This window comes from Camarhynchus parvulus, chromosome 2, assembly GCF_901933205.1.
Source record: "Camarhynchus parvulus chromosome 2, STF_HiC, whole genome shotgun sequence".
Taxonomy (NCBI): Eukaryota; Metazoa; Chordata; class Aves; order Passeriformes; family Thraupidae; genus Camarhynchus; species Camarhynchus parvulus.
Genome location: NC_044572.1, coordinates 131,108,073 through 131,121,351, shown reverse-complemented (window position 1 = coordinate 131,121,351; position 13,279 = coordinate 131,108,073). Strand labels below are relative to the sequence as shown.

The following is a 13,279-nucleotide window of genomic DNA, read 5'->3' as shown; positions in this document are numbered from 1 at the left end:
GAGTGTCAGATTTTTTTTTTAATCTTGCTCATTAATTTCATTCAGTTTTTGCTCTTTGCCAATAGAAGGAGATAAATGGAGGATGGCAAGGCTCAAATTTTTTTTCTGCATGTATTTATTTTTTTTGTTAAGTCCCTGTGTAGTTTTTAATAAATTTGGTTTTCTTTCAAAAATATGTTCGAAGATGCTGTTAAAAAAATCAAGCAAAAACCTTTCTTGGCAAGCATCTCCACACTGGTTACTCAAATGAACGTGTGAAAACAAGCTAGAAATGGCCAGAAGGAACCAAAGTGGCTGCTTCCAAGAGCCTGAGGGGTTGTTTGCTGTAGGATGGAAATAAAAAAAATCTCTTGACCAGGTAGTGCTTACACGTGACAGCAGGAGACTGAAACCAGAGGAGTTGTTCTTCCCAGCACAGGTGCTGCTGCTGCTGCTGTCACAAGGCACAGTGTCCCACCAGCGGGATCCTGCACTGGAATTTCCAGTGGGACAGTGGAGAGTGGTGGCTCTGAGGCTGTGAATGGGGAGCTCAGGGACTGGTCACAGAATCTCCTGGGCTGGAGCACACCAGAGATCAACCAACACATCCCTGCCTTGCTCAAGTCTCACTGCAGAGCTCCAAGATCACAAGACAGTGCCTTGCCCAACCCAACATTTACTGTTGCGTTTGCATTCATGGTGAGGCCATGGCCACATTGGTGTTCCAGCCACAGCGAAGCAGCACTCACAGATGGGGAGGGAATGTATCATTTGAGATGGCTCTTGCTCTGAACTGTCTCATTACATAGCTCATACACCAGTTAGCAGTATTACAGCCCAAAGGAATAACTGACCTTACGAAAGAAACTTAGCTTTTATATCAGATTGTGTTCACCAAGCCTTGACTTCTGTAAATGCACATAACTTCCCCCTTTCTGTAAGGGCATGGACACAGATGAACCAGTGCTGCATTTGGGAGCTTGTGTACTCTGTATGTGTACAAGTAACAACAGAGTTTGCAGACACTGACACATTGTGGTGAACCGGTACTTGGTATTATCTGAAGCTTTACCAAGCCATGAGGGCAGCTGGCAGAGGGGAAGGAAGAGAGTCATTCTAATGCAGTGAAGTTTAATAACAGGGCAAAATTTTGGCCAGGAAGCCCTGGGGACACATCCCCAGACAAAGTCTCATGCTCTGAGATGCACCTCAGTCTCCCCTCGATATCCCTCCACTTATTGCAGGGATGCTGTACTGCAAGGTTTGGTCAACCAGGACAGAGCAGCACCCCTTCTCTGAGCCTGTGACAAAGCTGAGTTGCACAGTGGCAGCAGAGAAAGAACTGGTAGGGGTGCCAGAAAGTGATGGTAGAGGAATTTAACTTGCCAGAGCCCTGTCTGCTGTGCTGTGGAGGCTGGTATGCAGTGACAGGAGAAGACTGCTGGTGGGTAGAACATGAAAGAAGATGAGATCCCTGCCATTTCCAGATGTGCAGACGGCTTAAGAGATAGATGGTGTATATGAGTCCAATTGTCATACATCCAAGTTTTCAGTAATGATCTGACAGGAGGAAAAACCATAGCAGTGATGGTGAGTGGAGAATCACACTTGTACCTCAGAGTGCCATTGCCACAGGGGACTGACTTATGCTGGAGCGTTGCTTTCTCACCATTGTCAGGTAGCAGAGCTGGTTCAGAGTGATGCTGTTGTCCTTTTCAGCCTTTAGTTCATTCCAGCAGTCATCAGGATCTTGTGCAGCTGCTTGGCAGAGATTGAAATCCCACAATTGCTAGTCTCGGGAAAATGCTCAAATTATGTGTTAGAAATATATTAAAGACAGCATTGCATCCATAAGTGGATTATTTATTGGAAACAGGTCAAACTCTGTGTTAGAAACCAAGAATCAGAAGTACCCAAGAGCCTAAAACTTCAATTTTTAGAACAAGGCTTCCCTGCACAAATACCCCCTTCTCATAATACTTTTTCCAAGCAGGGGACTTCCCCTCAGATTTAAGCCTAAATGAAAATTAAGAAGTCTTGTTGTCTTATAGCAAACCTTCAAGAGGAAAAAGAAACCTTTTTTTTTTTGAGGAAATATGTTTAGATGTTTGCATTGCATTTTTGCATTGCATTTTTGCATTGCACTGCACTCGTTGCAGTGGATTGGCTGCATGCTGCATCTTTCCAGCTCCTGCAAGGTTGTTGCTTAAGCAGGCAGTGTTTGCCTTACTCTGAGGTTTCAGATTGAGGTAACAAGCGTGTGTGAGCGGCAGCAAGCTGCTGGCAAAGAGACACGTGGTAGCAGAGGTGTTCACTGCCCTCCTGCCCAGTCAGAGCTCCCTGTGTGCGGAGAAGGCTGAACCTGCACACACCGGCTCTGCTGCACTGTGGGGAGAGCCATCGGTGCAGGGTCACTCCTGGCTTGTGCTGAATCGTCACAGGCCAGCTGTCTGTCAAACAGCTCTGTCATCTTCACCTTACAAACTCCACACGTGGACCTGAATAGAGGAACTTGAAGTATTTCCTTTCAGGAGCATCTCCTATGACATTTCCTCTCATAATCAGTGAGCAGGGATTCCTTCCATAGCAGCCGCGCAGCAGTGACGCTTTACTTCCTGATTTTCTGTAGTTGTTGGCTGAAATGATACCAACCTTCCAAGCCATAAGCACATCACATTCTTTTACCAAAAAAATACTGCCTTAAGAATTAAGACCTTGATATTTTGGTATGTTCTACATAGCAAGTCATTAATATATATTATATCTAACACTATTGTATCAGAGGAAGAAAATGCAGAAATGCAATTAAACATATTCACTAAACACTTAATTTGTCTTTCTTTTTGTACTCCTACAACACCCATTTCTCAGTATTGGCAATATTTTACTTTGCCATTGTGATTGCTGTTCACTATTTACTTGCTGTATTTAGAACTTTTAGTCATTTATTAGAAATTTGAAAGATCTACAGGAATGATAAAGTGTGAAAAGGTGTGAAAATCAGTTTCAATTTAATTTTTTTCTGTGCATGTATTGCTGTTATTGTTAGCAGACATCCTCTTAGCTTATTGCACTCTGGCTACAATCTAATCTATCTTGAAGAGTCAGACAGCAGTCTGTGAAGTAATTGTAAGGATCTTCAAGTGTCTTCAATGATTTTCTGTACTAGGACTGCAAAAGCATTTTGTTGTTGATAGACAGAATAGGCACAATAAATCCCATTGTTGTGGTTCCTAGAACACCATCTATTAAAAAGGAGCAATCTGGAAGGCAAAGAACATGATAAAAATTCATCACAGCTGGACTGAGGAATAATGCTACAAGTTTTGACTGTGTCACCTGGCATCACAACAGCTGTGGATTTCAGCCTTGTACTGCAAGTCACATATGGTTAGCTCTCCCTTTCTGCCTGGAGAGCACGGGTTTTTCTGGTTGTGATGCTCTGCAAGGCACTGCACTCTACTCTTCTGTGGTTTTTATTATTTGGTGAAAATATATTGCACCTACAACACTGTGCAGCTATAAAGGCATTCATTTTTAGAGTGAAATACAGTCTTATTGACCACCTCTTCAAGGACCCTGCCTGCATCTTACCTCAGAATTTCATTTTTCAGAAGACTCTCAACTAGAAATGTGCAAGCTGAGTTTTCCATTTTCAAGTGTTTGAGCTATTAAAAAGCAGGAGGCTTTTTAATGGCTAATTCTAGCTCATTCCCACCACAGCTGGCTTGCTCCTTAGTCAGCAATCTTCCCTCCCTACTCTCTGGTGTGGAAAGTGTGCTGCCCCTGGCATGGAGAGGAGCGAGGAGCTGCTGGCCGGGGTGTGGGCAGCTGCTGCCTATGCTGGGGATTTTACTGGGGGGTTTGTGTTAAACTGGTGCCACTACAAACTGACCCTGGCCACTTCCAGTTGCTCTTCCATCCCACTGGCAGACCCTGATCATGTTGTTTTGCCTGACATAAAGGCCTCTGGCTGCTCTAATGTAATCCATTTCCTCACTAATTCCCAGGTTGTTTATTATGGGCCCCATCCAACACCCATGGAAAGCAACACAACATTCAGCTGCCTTGGCAGCTGTTGGACTGTCTATGAAACAAGGACGTTTTTGCTGTTTTCAGGGCATGAAGAGCTTGGATTGCTTAAAAACTGTACAGCATGTTTTGATCAGGATGAAAAGACAAAAGGCAGTAGAAAAAATTACCTTTGAAGTGGCTTCTTCCACTTTTCAAGTGTTTTGGAGACACTTTGGAGGAAAATATATTGTTTGGTCAACGTAGTCAACCAAGCCCCTGAAATTGTCAGGAGATGGATAGGCCTCCATGGGGCAGGATTCTTCACCCTTCCCATCCTCCTGTCTGTGAACAGGGAAGCCTGTTCTCCATGAACCATGTAGGCAATGTGTTTGAACAGGACATACAGTTACCAAACTATGATCCCGTTTGTTTTTTGCCTTTTTTCATTTATATGTTCTCTGTATTCTTCACACATATATTTGTAACTCTGTAGCCTATTGTATTAGTGACTAGTTTCCCAGTACTTTTCCTTAGCCCTTCCCTAGGCAAAAAGACAGAATAAATGTCTTTCCTTCCAGAACTCCAAGCCCCTGGGGTACAAGGCCCCAGCACTATCTTGGTTCCTCCTGGGAACCAAGGCTGAGAGTGCTGAGGTGAAAACTCCAAAGAAAGGGTTTCACCTGAAGGAAAATTGCATCACCACTTGTATGTCCTCCTAATTGATGCTTTTTATCAATTATGCTAATTCCCTAAAACCCATAAAATGTATTCACCCCTAGAGGGGGTAGACTTTTGTGGACATCTCTCCACAACTGCTCCTGAAAGCCTTCAAATAAATATCTGTTCTTATATTACCTCCTTACTAAAATTATGTTGAGTTTCATTCCCAGATTGGGAAAAAGGCAACAACAGTATGCTACCAGACAGCCATCAGTGAATCCTGGAGACACAGATGGATCTAGGATGGATCCTGTAGTTTTCCACTTGAGAAATACAGCTTTTTGGTCATTCTGGTCCAAGAACACAGGAAATTAAGGAATCAATCCTCTAGCTGCCTTGGGGAGTTCAAAGTCCTTGGGGAGAAAGGGACCTTCCCACAAGAAAAAAAGTAGCATCAGCCTAGGGGAACCTCAGTTTCTTCTTCCCAGTGTCAAACAGAAAAGACAGTAGATTAGCTTCAAATAGTGGCACATTTCTCAGTAGCTGCTTCTGTGATGTATCGATACTGTATTATTCTTTGTCTTTTAAAGGCAATATCTTGGTTAAGAAAGGACATTGTATTGAATGCTCATTAGCCATTCCAGTCATCATTATTAAATCCATCTCTGGGCCAGAGACTCCATTCTGAGACAGTGTGAATCATGTTTAAATTATTTTGCAATTCTACTTTAGTTATCCATACGTCGTATCTTAGTTGTGACTGTCATTTGCATGAGAAATTCTCAGGCAAGTTTCTGTCAGTAGAGAAGGGCTTCCCACAAATCAGCATGATGTTAAATTTCCAGTAAAACTGATGTTGCCTTTTGGAGCCAACACACTCAGGCTTCAAAAATTAAAACCTAAAGGCATCCATCATTAATAAATGTGCTGCACAATGTGATCTGTACCAACTTGCCTCAAATGAAATATAATTAAGGTGATTTAATAGAGACTGCATCCAATAATACTTCTTAATGGTTAATTTAAGGGAAATGAATTTTCAATTTCATTGCCTGGGTACAATACACAATAATAGTTTGAGTGGGGGAATCCACTGTTGATAAAATCTCTTCAGATTTTATCTTAATTTTGAAATAAAATGGGAATTTATCTGTGCCAAACAAAAGAGGCAGTTTCTGGGTTGCTTTCTGGTTATAAAGATATATGTAGAATGGCTTTGGAGCTACTGGTTTCAGCATACCCTGCAGTTGCACCTTGATCCCATTTTGGAACAAGACCAAGGGAACACAGACCTTAGTACCAGTCTGGCTTCCACCAGAGATACAAATTTTGTGTCTCATTAGGGCAGGTCCTCAGGACAGTTGGGTGACTGGGATGGAGGGTGTGCTGCAGCACACAGCTGCTGTTAGCTGTACCTTGCAACAGCCATTGCTTGCCTCGTAATTTCAAGGGCAAAATAGGATGGCAATGAATTCTGTGTAATTACTGTTCTCCAGGCTGTCAAAGGACAGTGTAATCAACATGTAGATTGCATTTATTAATTTTTCCAGAGTATACCTGTAGTTCTGGACATTGTCCAAGGTTTTGGTTGATACCCAAGAGTGAACAAACTATCATCAGAAAACTTAGAATACAGCATACTGTTCTTCTACAGCCTCCAAACTAATCAGTATCAATAATTAATAATAATTCATATGTGTTTGTTTTTGCTTTGCAGGTAATACTTTAACTCCAATATGGGAAAGCAAAACAGCAAACTACGCCCTGAAGTCATGCAGGATTTGCTAGAAAGTACAGACTTTACAGAACATGAAATCCAGGAGTGGTACAAAGGCTTCTTGAGAGACTGTCCAAGTGGACATTTATCTATGGAGGAGTTTAAAAAAATATATGGAAACTTTTTTCCTTACGGGGACGCTTCTAAGTTTGCAGAGCACGTATTCCGCACTTTCGACGCCAACGGAGACGGAACAATAGATTTCAGAGAATTCATCATAGCCCTGAGTGTAACATCTAGAGGAAAACTGGAGCAAAAGCTGAAGTGGGCATTCAGCATGTACGACCTTGATGGGAACGGCTACATCAGCAAGGCAGAGATGCTGGAAATCGTGCAGGTATGTGCTGCTCAGAGGCACCCTGGGCTCCCTCCCTGAGAGCAGGTTGTGAAGCAATGTTACACTGAATGAAAAACTGGCAGCCCTGGTTTCCAGTCTTCTATAACTGCTTGGATATAAAATTGTGTCACAATTCAAACTACAGCTTAATATCCGCTGCAAGTTCTTCCTGAGCAACAGGCTGCATGGATATTTCCTCCCTGGGCTCGAGCACAGCAACTAACCTGCTGATAAATGTGATTCTCTAACCCTGTCAATTAATTATGATTAATTGCAGTTGAACCAAGTAGGTATACTAGAGCAACCAAGCAGCATACTTGTAAGGAAGGCAGGCTCCCTCCACAATAAGAAGTAAATCTACTTTGAAATCATGTTATTATGAAGAAGCAGCTCAGCTCACATACTATAAAGGTGTTTTGTCTGCCTAATTCCAGTGAGGTCTGCATTATTAGAATCATACTAGCTGTCTTCATACTAAGTTGACATATAGATAAACCTTATCTGAGTAGATGATGATTCCATACATAGCTTCTTTGGTTGTGTTTGCTTGTGGTGTTAGTAAGAGTCTCACGTTGCTTTCTCCAGCATGTTTTTGCCCTTGAGGCATATCACTCTACTGAAAGATGTAAAACATTTTTTATATGGCAGTGTATTTACACAGCTTGAATCTGTATAATGCAGCACTGTTGGAAAAAAAAAACCTGTTATCAAGGTCCTTTCCTTTCCCTGGAAATTTTGAAGTGCTAACAATGTACTGTATTATTCAGACTTGTATTTGCACTGAAAACCAAGGGACAGTAATGCACACAAATTACAGTCTGTGATGGCCAGCTGTATGTAGGGAGTCAGCCTAATGGGTGGTGCTCCTGTCTTTCTACCAGAGCCCTTCTCAAATCCTTCAAACAGTGGCCAATGCCAGCACTTGCACTGCTTCAGCAAGACCAGGTCCAGAGCTCAGCTGCAAATCTAGTTTGTTGTCTTTCACTTGGTCTGTTTTGTGCTGCTGTGTCTGAGTTGAGGAGCAGGACCTCCCTGTCTGCACCATGACAAACCCCATGGAATATTTGCATTGGAAGATCCTCTGGTCCTTACAAATCTTCCTCTCCCCCAGGCAGGGTAAACAGACCGTCAATTATTGTTTTTCTGGCTGTATTTCTCCTCATGAAAAAACAAAAAGATTCCCAAAAGAACTAATGTAGTACATAGGAAACACAGGAACCAAAGCTGGGTGACTGCCCACTCTCTGGAGGAGGAGACACCCCAGGGGCTGCAGGACCCCTCACTGCTGTCGAGGAGCCCAGGAAGGCACTGTGCTGACAGGCAGCACAAACCCCCTGGGCAAGGAGAGCTACAAACAGGCAGAACTTGGCCACAAATTTGTCCATGTCAAATGAAATGAAAATATCGGTGGCTGGATTTTCTGTAGTGAGCCAAAGAAGGACCAGCAAAGCTGGAAGCTTTTTCCAGATCTGCTTGCCAGCAAGTCTAGAGGCTGAAATGCTCTGCCTCCTCTTCATATTTATGTCAGTACCAAATCACAGCATTGTCTTTTACAGCCATGGTGCCATCACCAAACAGAATTGCAGCTTTGGGGTCGGTGTAGGGCAGCATTCTGTCAATGTGTGCATCCAGTGCCCAGCAGCACTTGGGCTGGGCACAGCCCCCAGCCTGGCACTCCAGCAATCCCTCTGCCCTTCTTGGGAGGTTTGGCTCTCTCTCCTTTCAGACTGAATGTGAAACTCAACTGCATGATGCTTATAATCTCACCTCATTTTGAGGGACCCAATTTTGGGGACCACACAAAAAGCAATTATGGAAATGAACAGCCTGAAAAGCAGTTATTTCTGTACCATGGACTATCAGCAATTTTTAAACCATGAAAGGTGCCCTTTCTGTGATGGAGCTTCCTATAAGGCAATGTCCTTGTAAATCTCACCCTGTTCTCTTCTTTTGGGTTTTTTTTAATGCGTTGTTCTCCCTGTATTGCACTGGTCACCAGGAGCTCCTCCCAACGGGATGGGATTTGTTTTGTAGTCTCTGGAAACATGTTCAGCTGATATCTGAAACTGAAGTAGATGAGCATATTTTCTTGCTTTGTTGAGAAGTTCCTTTGATGTAGAGCGATTAGATACAAAAAGCCAGCAAACAACTATCACTTTCATTTATGAAAGATTATTATTTTTTCATATGGAATGACAAGATCCTGTATCAAATTGCTTCCTGGGGGCCCTCAGCCATCACAATTTTTCTGAGAGTGAAAATCAGAACTCTCACATATCTCTATGTCTCAAAGGAACCCATTGCAAGTCCCTTATCTAGCATACATTTTCAAATTGATAGAGTGGGATTATGTTTTCAATGGGATTTTTCCTGAGACAATACATCAAAATGAATGCTAAAAGAAACACCTTTAGTCTAAAAGTCTTAGTTTAACAGAAAAATACTGTCCCTGTTACTGTGGGATTACTGTATTTTAAATAGCATAGGGGCAAGGCACACTTTTCTTCTTTTTCAGTCTGGTTTTTTTTTTTGTGCTTTGAAATCCCTCTTTCTGCAGTGATTTTCACTGTTGTGCTGATGCTTCCTTGCATTATCTTTGGCCACTCCATTGCTCTGGCCTGATCTAACAGCCCTGCAGGCATTGCACTCCTGCATGGATTGCATTAAGGAGATTGAGGTAACAGTGGCAGCAGCAGCCCTGGAACAGCAGAGCTGCTGGTTGAGATGTCCCACAGGAGCCCTCATGACTGGCCAGCTGCCAAGGAGATGAAGGTGAATGGTCCATAACAGCTTTCTCAGGCCTGTTTTCCTTGCTAGATGGCAAAGCACCTGCATTCCTTTAAGCTCTGTACACCATCATGCCCTCAGCCAGCCCAGGGCACTCACCATGCCTGTCCATGAGCATCCCTAAGCCAGTCTCCAAAAAACCCTGCTTAGAGATCCACATGGAGCCAGCTGCACAGTTTGGAAGATGAAGGACTTTAGTGATGTGCTGACAGTTGTAGAGCCTCAAAAAAGAAGGTCCACAGGATACTGCTACACTCACCAGGCACAGCACATCTGCAGACTACTGTGGGAAGAGGCTTCATAGCCTGCCCTCTTGACAGACCCTGTCACAGCTCCTCTCAGATTCATGTCCCAAGCTTTTCATATCTCCCATATGTTTACCTATAATCTAAATAGCTCAGTCCACTCAAAAATAGCTGCAAACCAGTCAGAAGATTTGTTCCCCTTGCTGAAGCAGGACATATTTGGCTAGTCTCTTAAAATAAGAGTTCAAATGGGAGATGGAAACCTTGCTCTAAGGATACATTTTTTCACTATATGGACTCCAAAGGCATTTTAAGAATACTGAGCAGAGACCAGAATAACACTTTCAGTTTAATAAAAACAGGGCACACACATTTCACTTGCTGGGATTTGCAAGCCAGGATGAAACAGAAGCTGGTATGGGAAGAAGCAAAAGCTGATATAGCTCTGTAAAGGCAGTGTCAAAAATCTCCATGACATTGAGAGGAAAACAATTTTTTTCAGACAAGTCATTCACTTCATGAGGCTTCTAGCCATTACAATTTATTTCAAAAGAGTAAAAAGGATCAACTGAAAACGTGTGCTGTCATTGCTGCTGCCATCACCATAATGAGCTTTTTGCCAGTTTGCCAAGTGTACCAGGAAAATGCAGCTCTCACCAAAGCTTCTGAGTGCAGCAGTGGCAGCCAGCAACTGGGAGCAAAACCTGTGTGAATGGGCAAAGGGATGAGACTGCCCTAAAATCACCCATTGCTGTTCATCCACATGGAGTTGGAAATTCAAAGGAGGTCAGTAGGGCAGCAGATGAAGCTGGAGCCTGTGCTTGCTCAGGTGACATTCCCAGGGCTCTGGAGGCACAATTCCTGGAGGCATTCAGGGTGCCAGGGAGCTGTAAGGAGCGCTCCTGACAGAAGTTCACTTACTGAAGCTGCCCTGACTCAGGAGACTGCTGGCAGGTATCAGCTTCCAGTGCAGAATGCCACTGGTGGTTTTCAGCCCAGATTCTGGGAGGCCAAGAGTTGCACTCCATGTGGAGTGGAGCCCCTGCAGCCTCTCAGTGCCAGGTCCTAGCCCAGGGTTAGCACAGCCCAGCTCTGTGTAATTATTGCATGAAACCAAATTCCTTTCAGAGCTTGCTCTTTCAAACATACAATAAAGAGTTTTGTGTAGCTGCACTGAATTAATATGGGGCAAGCCTCAAGATTCTTGATCAGCTTTAGCTGGCTTTTACTTTGGGAAAACTTCCCAATGAACTTCTGAGTAAGGACATAAGAATTTGTCCAGAGTAACCATTTTCAGCATGAAAAGAACGCTCACTATGTTATTCCCATCTGGCTTTCCTAGAATATCTCATCTGTTATTCCCTTCACACGCCTCTGTGAAAAGGACCCTGTAGGATGAAGTCATCCTGAAGTGCTTTTTTTGTCCTAAAAATCTGCATATTCTTACTATGGTTACTTTGATCAGGGTAAACATGCCCTCACTCCCAGTCTGGGGCATTCCTCCCACACTTTCAATGCAGATTCTCTGCTTTGCCGTCCTCTCACCCAGAGAGAGGGAATGACCCCTCCACCTCTCTTCCTACCCCAGACAAAAGCCAGACAGCTTCAAATGCTTAAACACTGGCAGATTTATAAGCCTCATCTCTGCTCTGACCCTTGCAAGCCTTGCATGCTGATGAGGATGAGCAAGGTCTAAATTCTTACTGTCCATCCTCTCCATTTTTCCCTTCCCTATTGCCTCCTTCCCCCAGTTCCCTCATCCCTGTGTTTCTTCTGTGCTCCTGGTATCAGAGTATCATGGTGGTGTGGACAGCATCCCTGCCTCTCCTGAGGCTCTGCCCAGTACTCTGCCCAGTACTCTGCCCAGTACTCTGGAACACTAATTCTCCTGGGAGATGGCAAGGGTGAGCTGTTGGCAGAGGAGAAGCCAGCAAGGCGGCCAAGGAAGCGGCTGCTCCCTAGGCTGAGTGTAAAATGTCTGTGCTGCTTAGTGGCATCCTCCATCTGTGCTGTTACATTCCTGGAGCCAGTCCTTGGGGATCCTGAGCCAGATGATCTGAGCTGCTAGGCAGAGTGACTTCATGAAGGGAAAGAGGGGAGAGGGGTAACCCAATGAGAAATCTTGGCTTGCACGAAGGACCCCCCTCCCAATGCAGGAGGAAAGAAAGAACAAATAACTAAAGCAGCCAGGGACAGCCAGTGAGTTGCAGTGGGCAGCAGAAGGGGCCAGTGGGACCAGGGAAATGCTGCCTTGGGCTGGGATGTGCTGCCCCTCCACATGGCTGGGAGGAACCCCCAGGGCCACCACCCTGCAGCCCTCTGAGTGCTGCTGCTCTCCCAGGTGTGGCACTGCAGAGACACCTGACACAAAGCCCTGGTGCTTACTGGTGCTGCAGGCTTATGTTTGCCAGCAAGGTCTGGATAACCAGCACAGAGACAGATCCTCATCCTCGTTTTAAAATTAACCTTACCCCTCTTTCAGGGGCAGCTGGTACCAAAGGTGGCTAATGCATTATTGTGTGCAGAGAATGGCTGTGGGTGGTAGTGGTGCTCTGTAGAACCAGAACATCTGGTCTCTATGGAAAAGACTGTGGAAGGGATTTTGAGCTGTGCACACACACCAACCCCCAGTGAAAAGGCCACCTCCTTGATGGTCCAGTCTTTGTTATCTGAGAGATGCTGCAAATGCAAGGAGTCACTGCTCTCCCCACAGACAGGATGCTTACGGGGGGAGAGAATGGAGATGGGGGAAAAACAAAAGCAGAGTGGGGAGACAGGTGTGATGAGGATGAAGCCTCTGTGCCCAAAGCATGGAGATTCATCACATCATGGGACAAGACCTTGGTGGTCTGGCTGTTCCTCCAGGCTCTGGGAGCTGCCATTGCCCAACATGTTGTACAGGTGATAAATTTGTCCAAAGGCTGTTTTAATAAGGAAAAATATAACCCTAGTCCAAACCCACATGGTGTTTGCCCATGACTAAATAAAGAAACACAGTATTTCATAAACAAGTGTGCCACTGAAGAGGGAAGCTGCACGTACTGGTGCCACCCAACACCCTTCAGCATCCAAAGAGCATCTTGCTGGTGCTGCCAGGACATTTTCTGCCTGTTTCTGTCACGAGAGGATCATTGAACCCTTGCATCAAGATAAATAATGTGCTTTGCATCAAGATAATGTGCTTCTTACCAGCTTTTTGCTGCTGTCTATCACACAGGCAATCTACAAGATGGTTTCTTCTGTAATGAAGATGCCAGAAGATGAGTCAACCCCGGAGAAGAGGACCGAGAAGATCTTCCGCCAGATGGACACCAACCGTGACGGTAGGTGCCCCGCAGGGCCGGGCTGTCCCAGCCTGCAAGGCCAGCAGGGTGCAGGCAGTCAGCTCTGCACCTGGCAGGGCTGCTCTCCCAGGGATTTTCCTGGCTTCCCCAGCTTCCTTCCATCGTGCTTGTCCAGAGGCTTGTCAGGTGCGCTGCA

At 44.6% G+C, this 13,279-nt stretch overlaps 1 protein-coding gene across 1 annotated transcript in view; it reads left to right on the top strand.

The window, feature by feature from the left end:
* NCALD (neurocalcin delta) overlaps positions 1 to 13,279 on the top strand; it is a 58,640-nt gene that overhangs the window by 35,167 nt on the left and 10,194 nt on the right. The window contains exons 2-3 of the mRNA XM_030971097.1: positions 6,371 to 6,767; positions 13,017 to 13,122. Of these exons, the coding sequence (XP_030826957.1) occupies positions 6,390 to 6,767; positions 13,017 to 13,122 (484 nt within the window). The 5' untranslated portion in view covers positions 6,371 to 6,389. The remainder of the gene's footprint in view (positions 1 to 6,370; positions 6,768 to 13,016; positions 13,123 to 13,279) is intronic.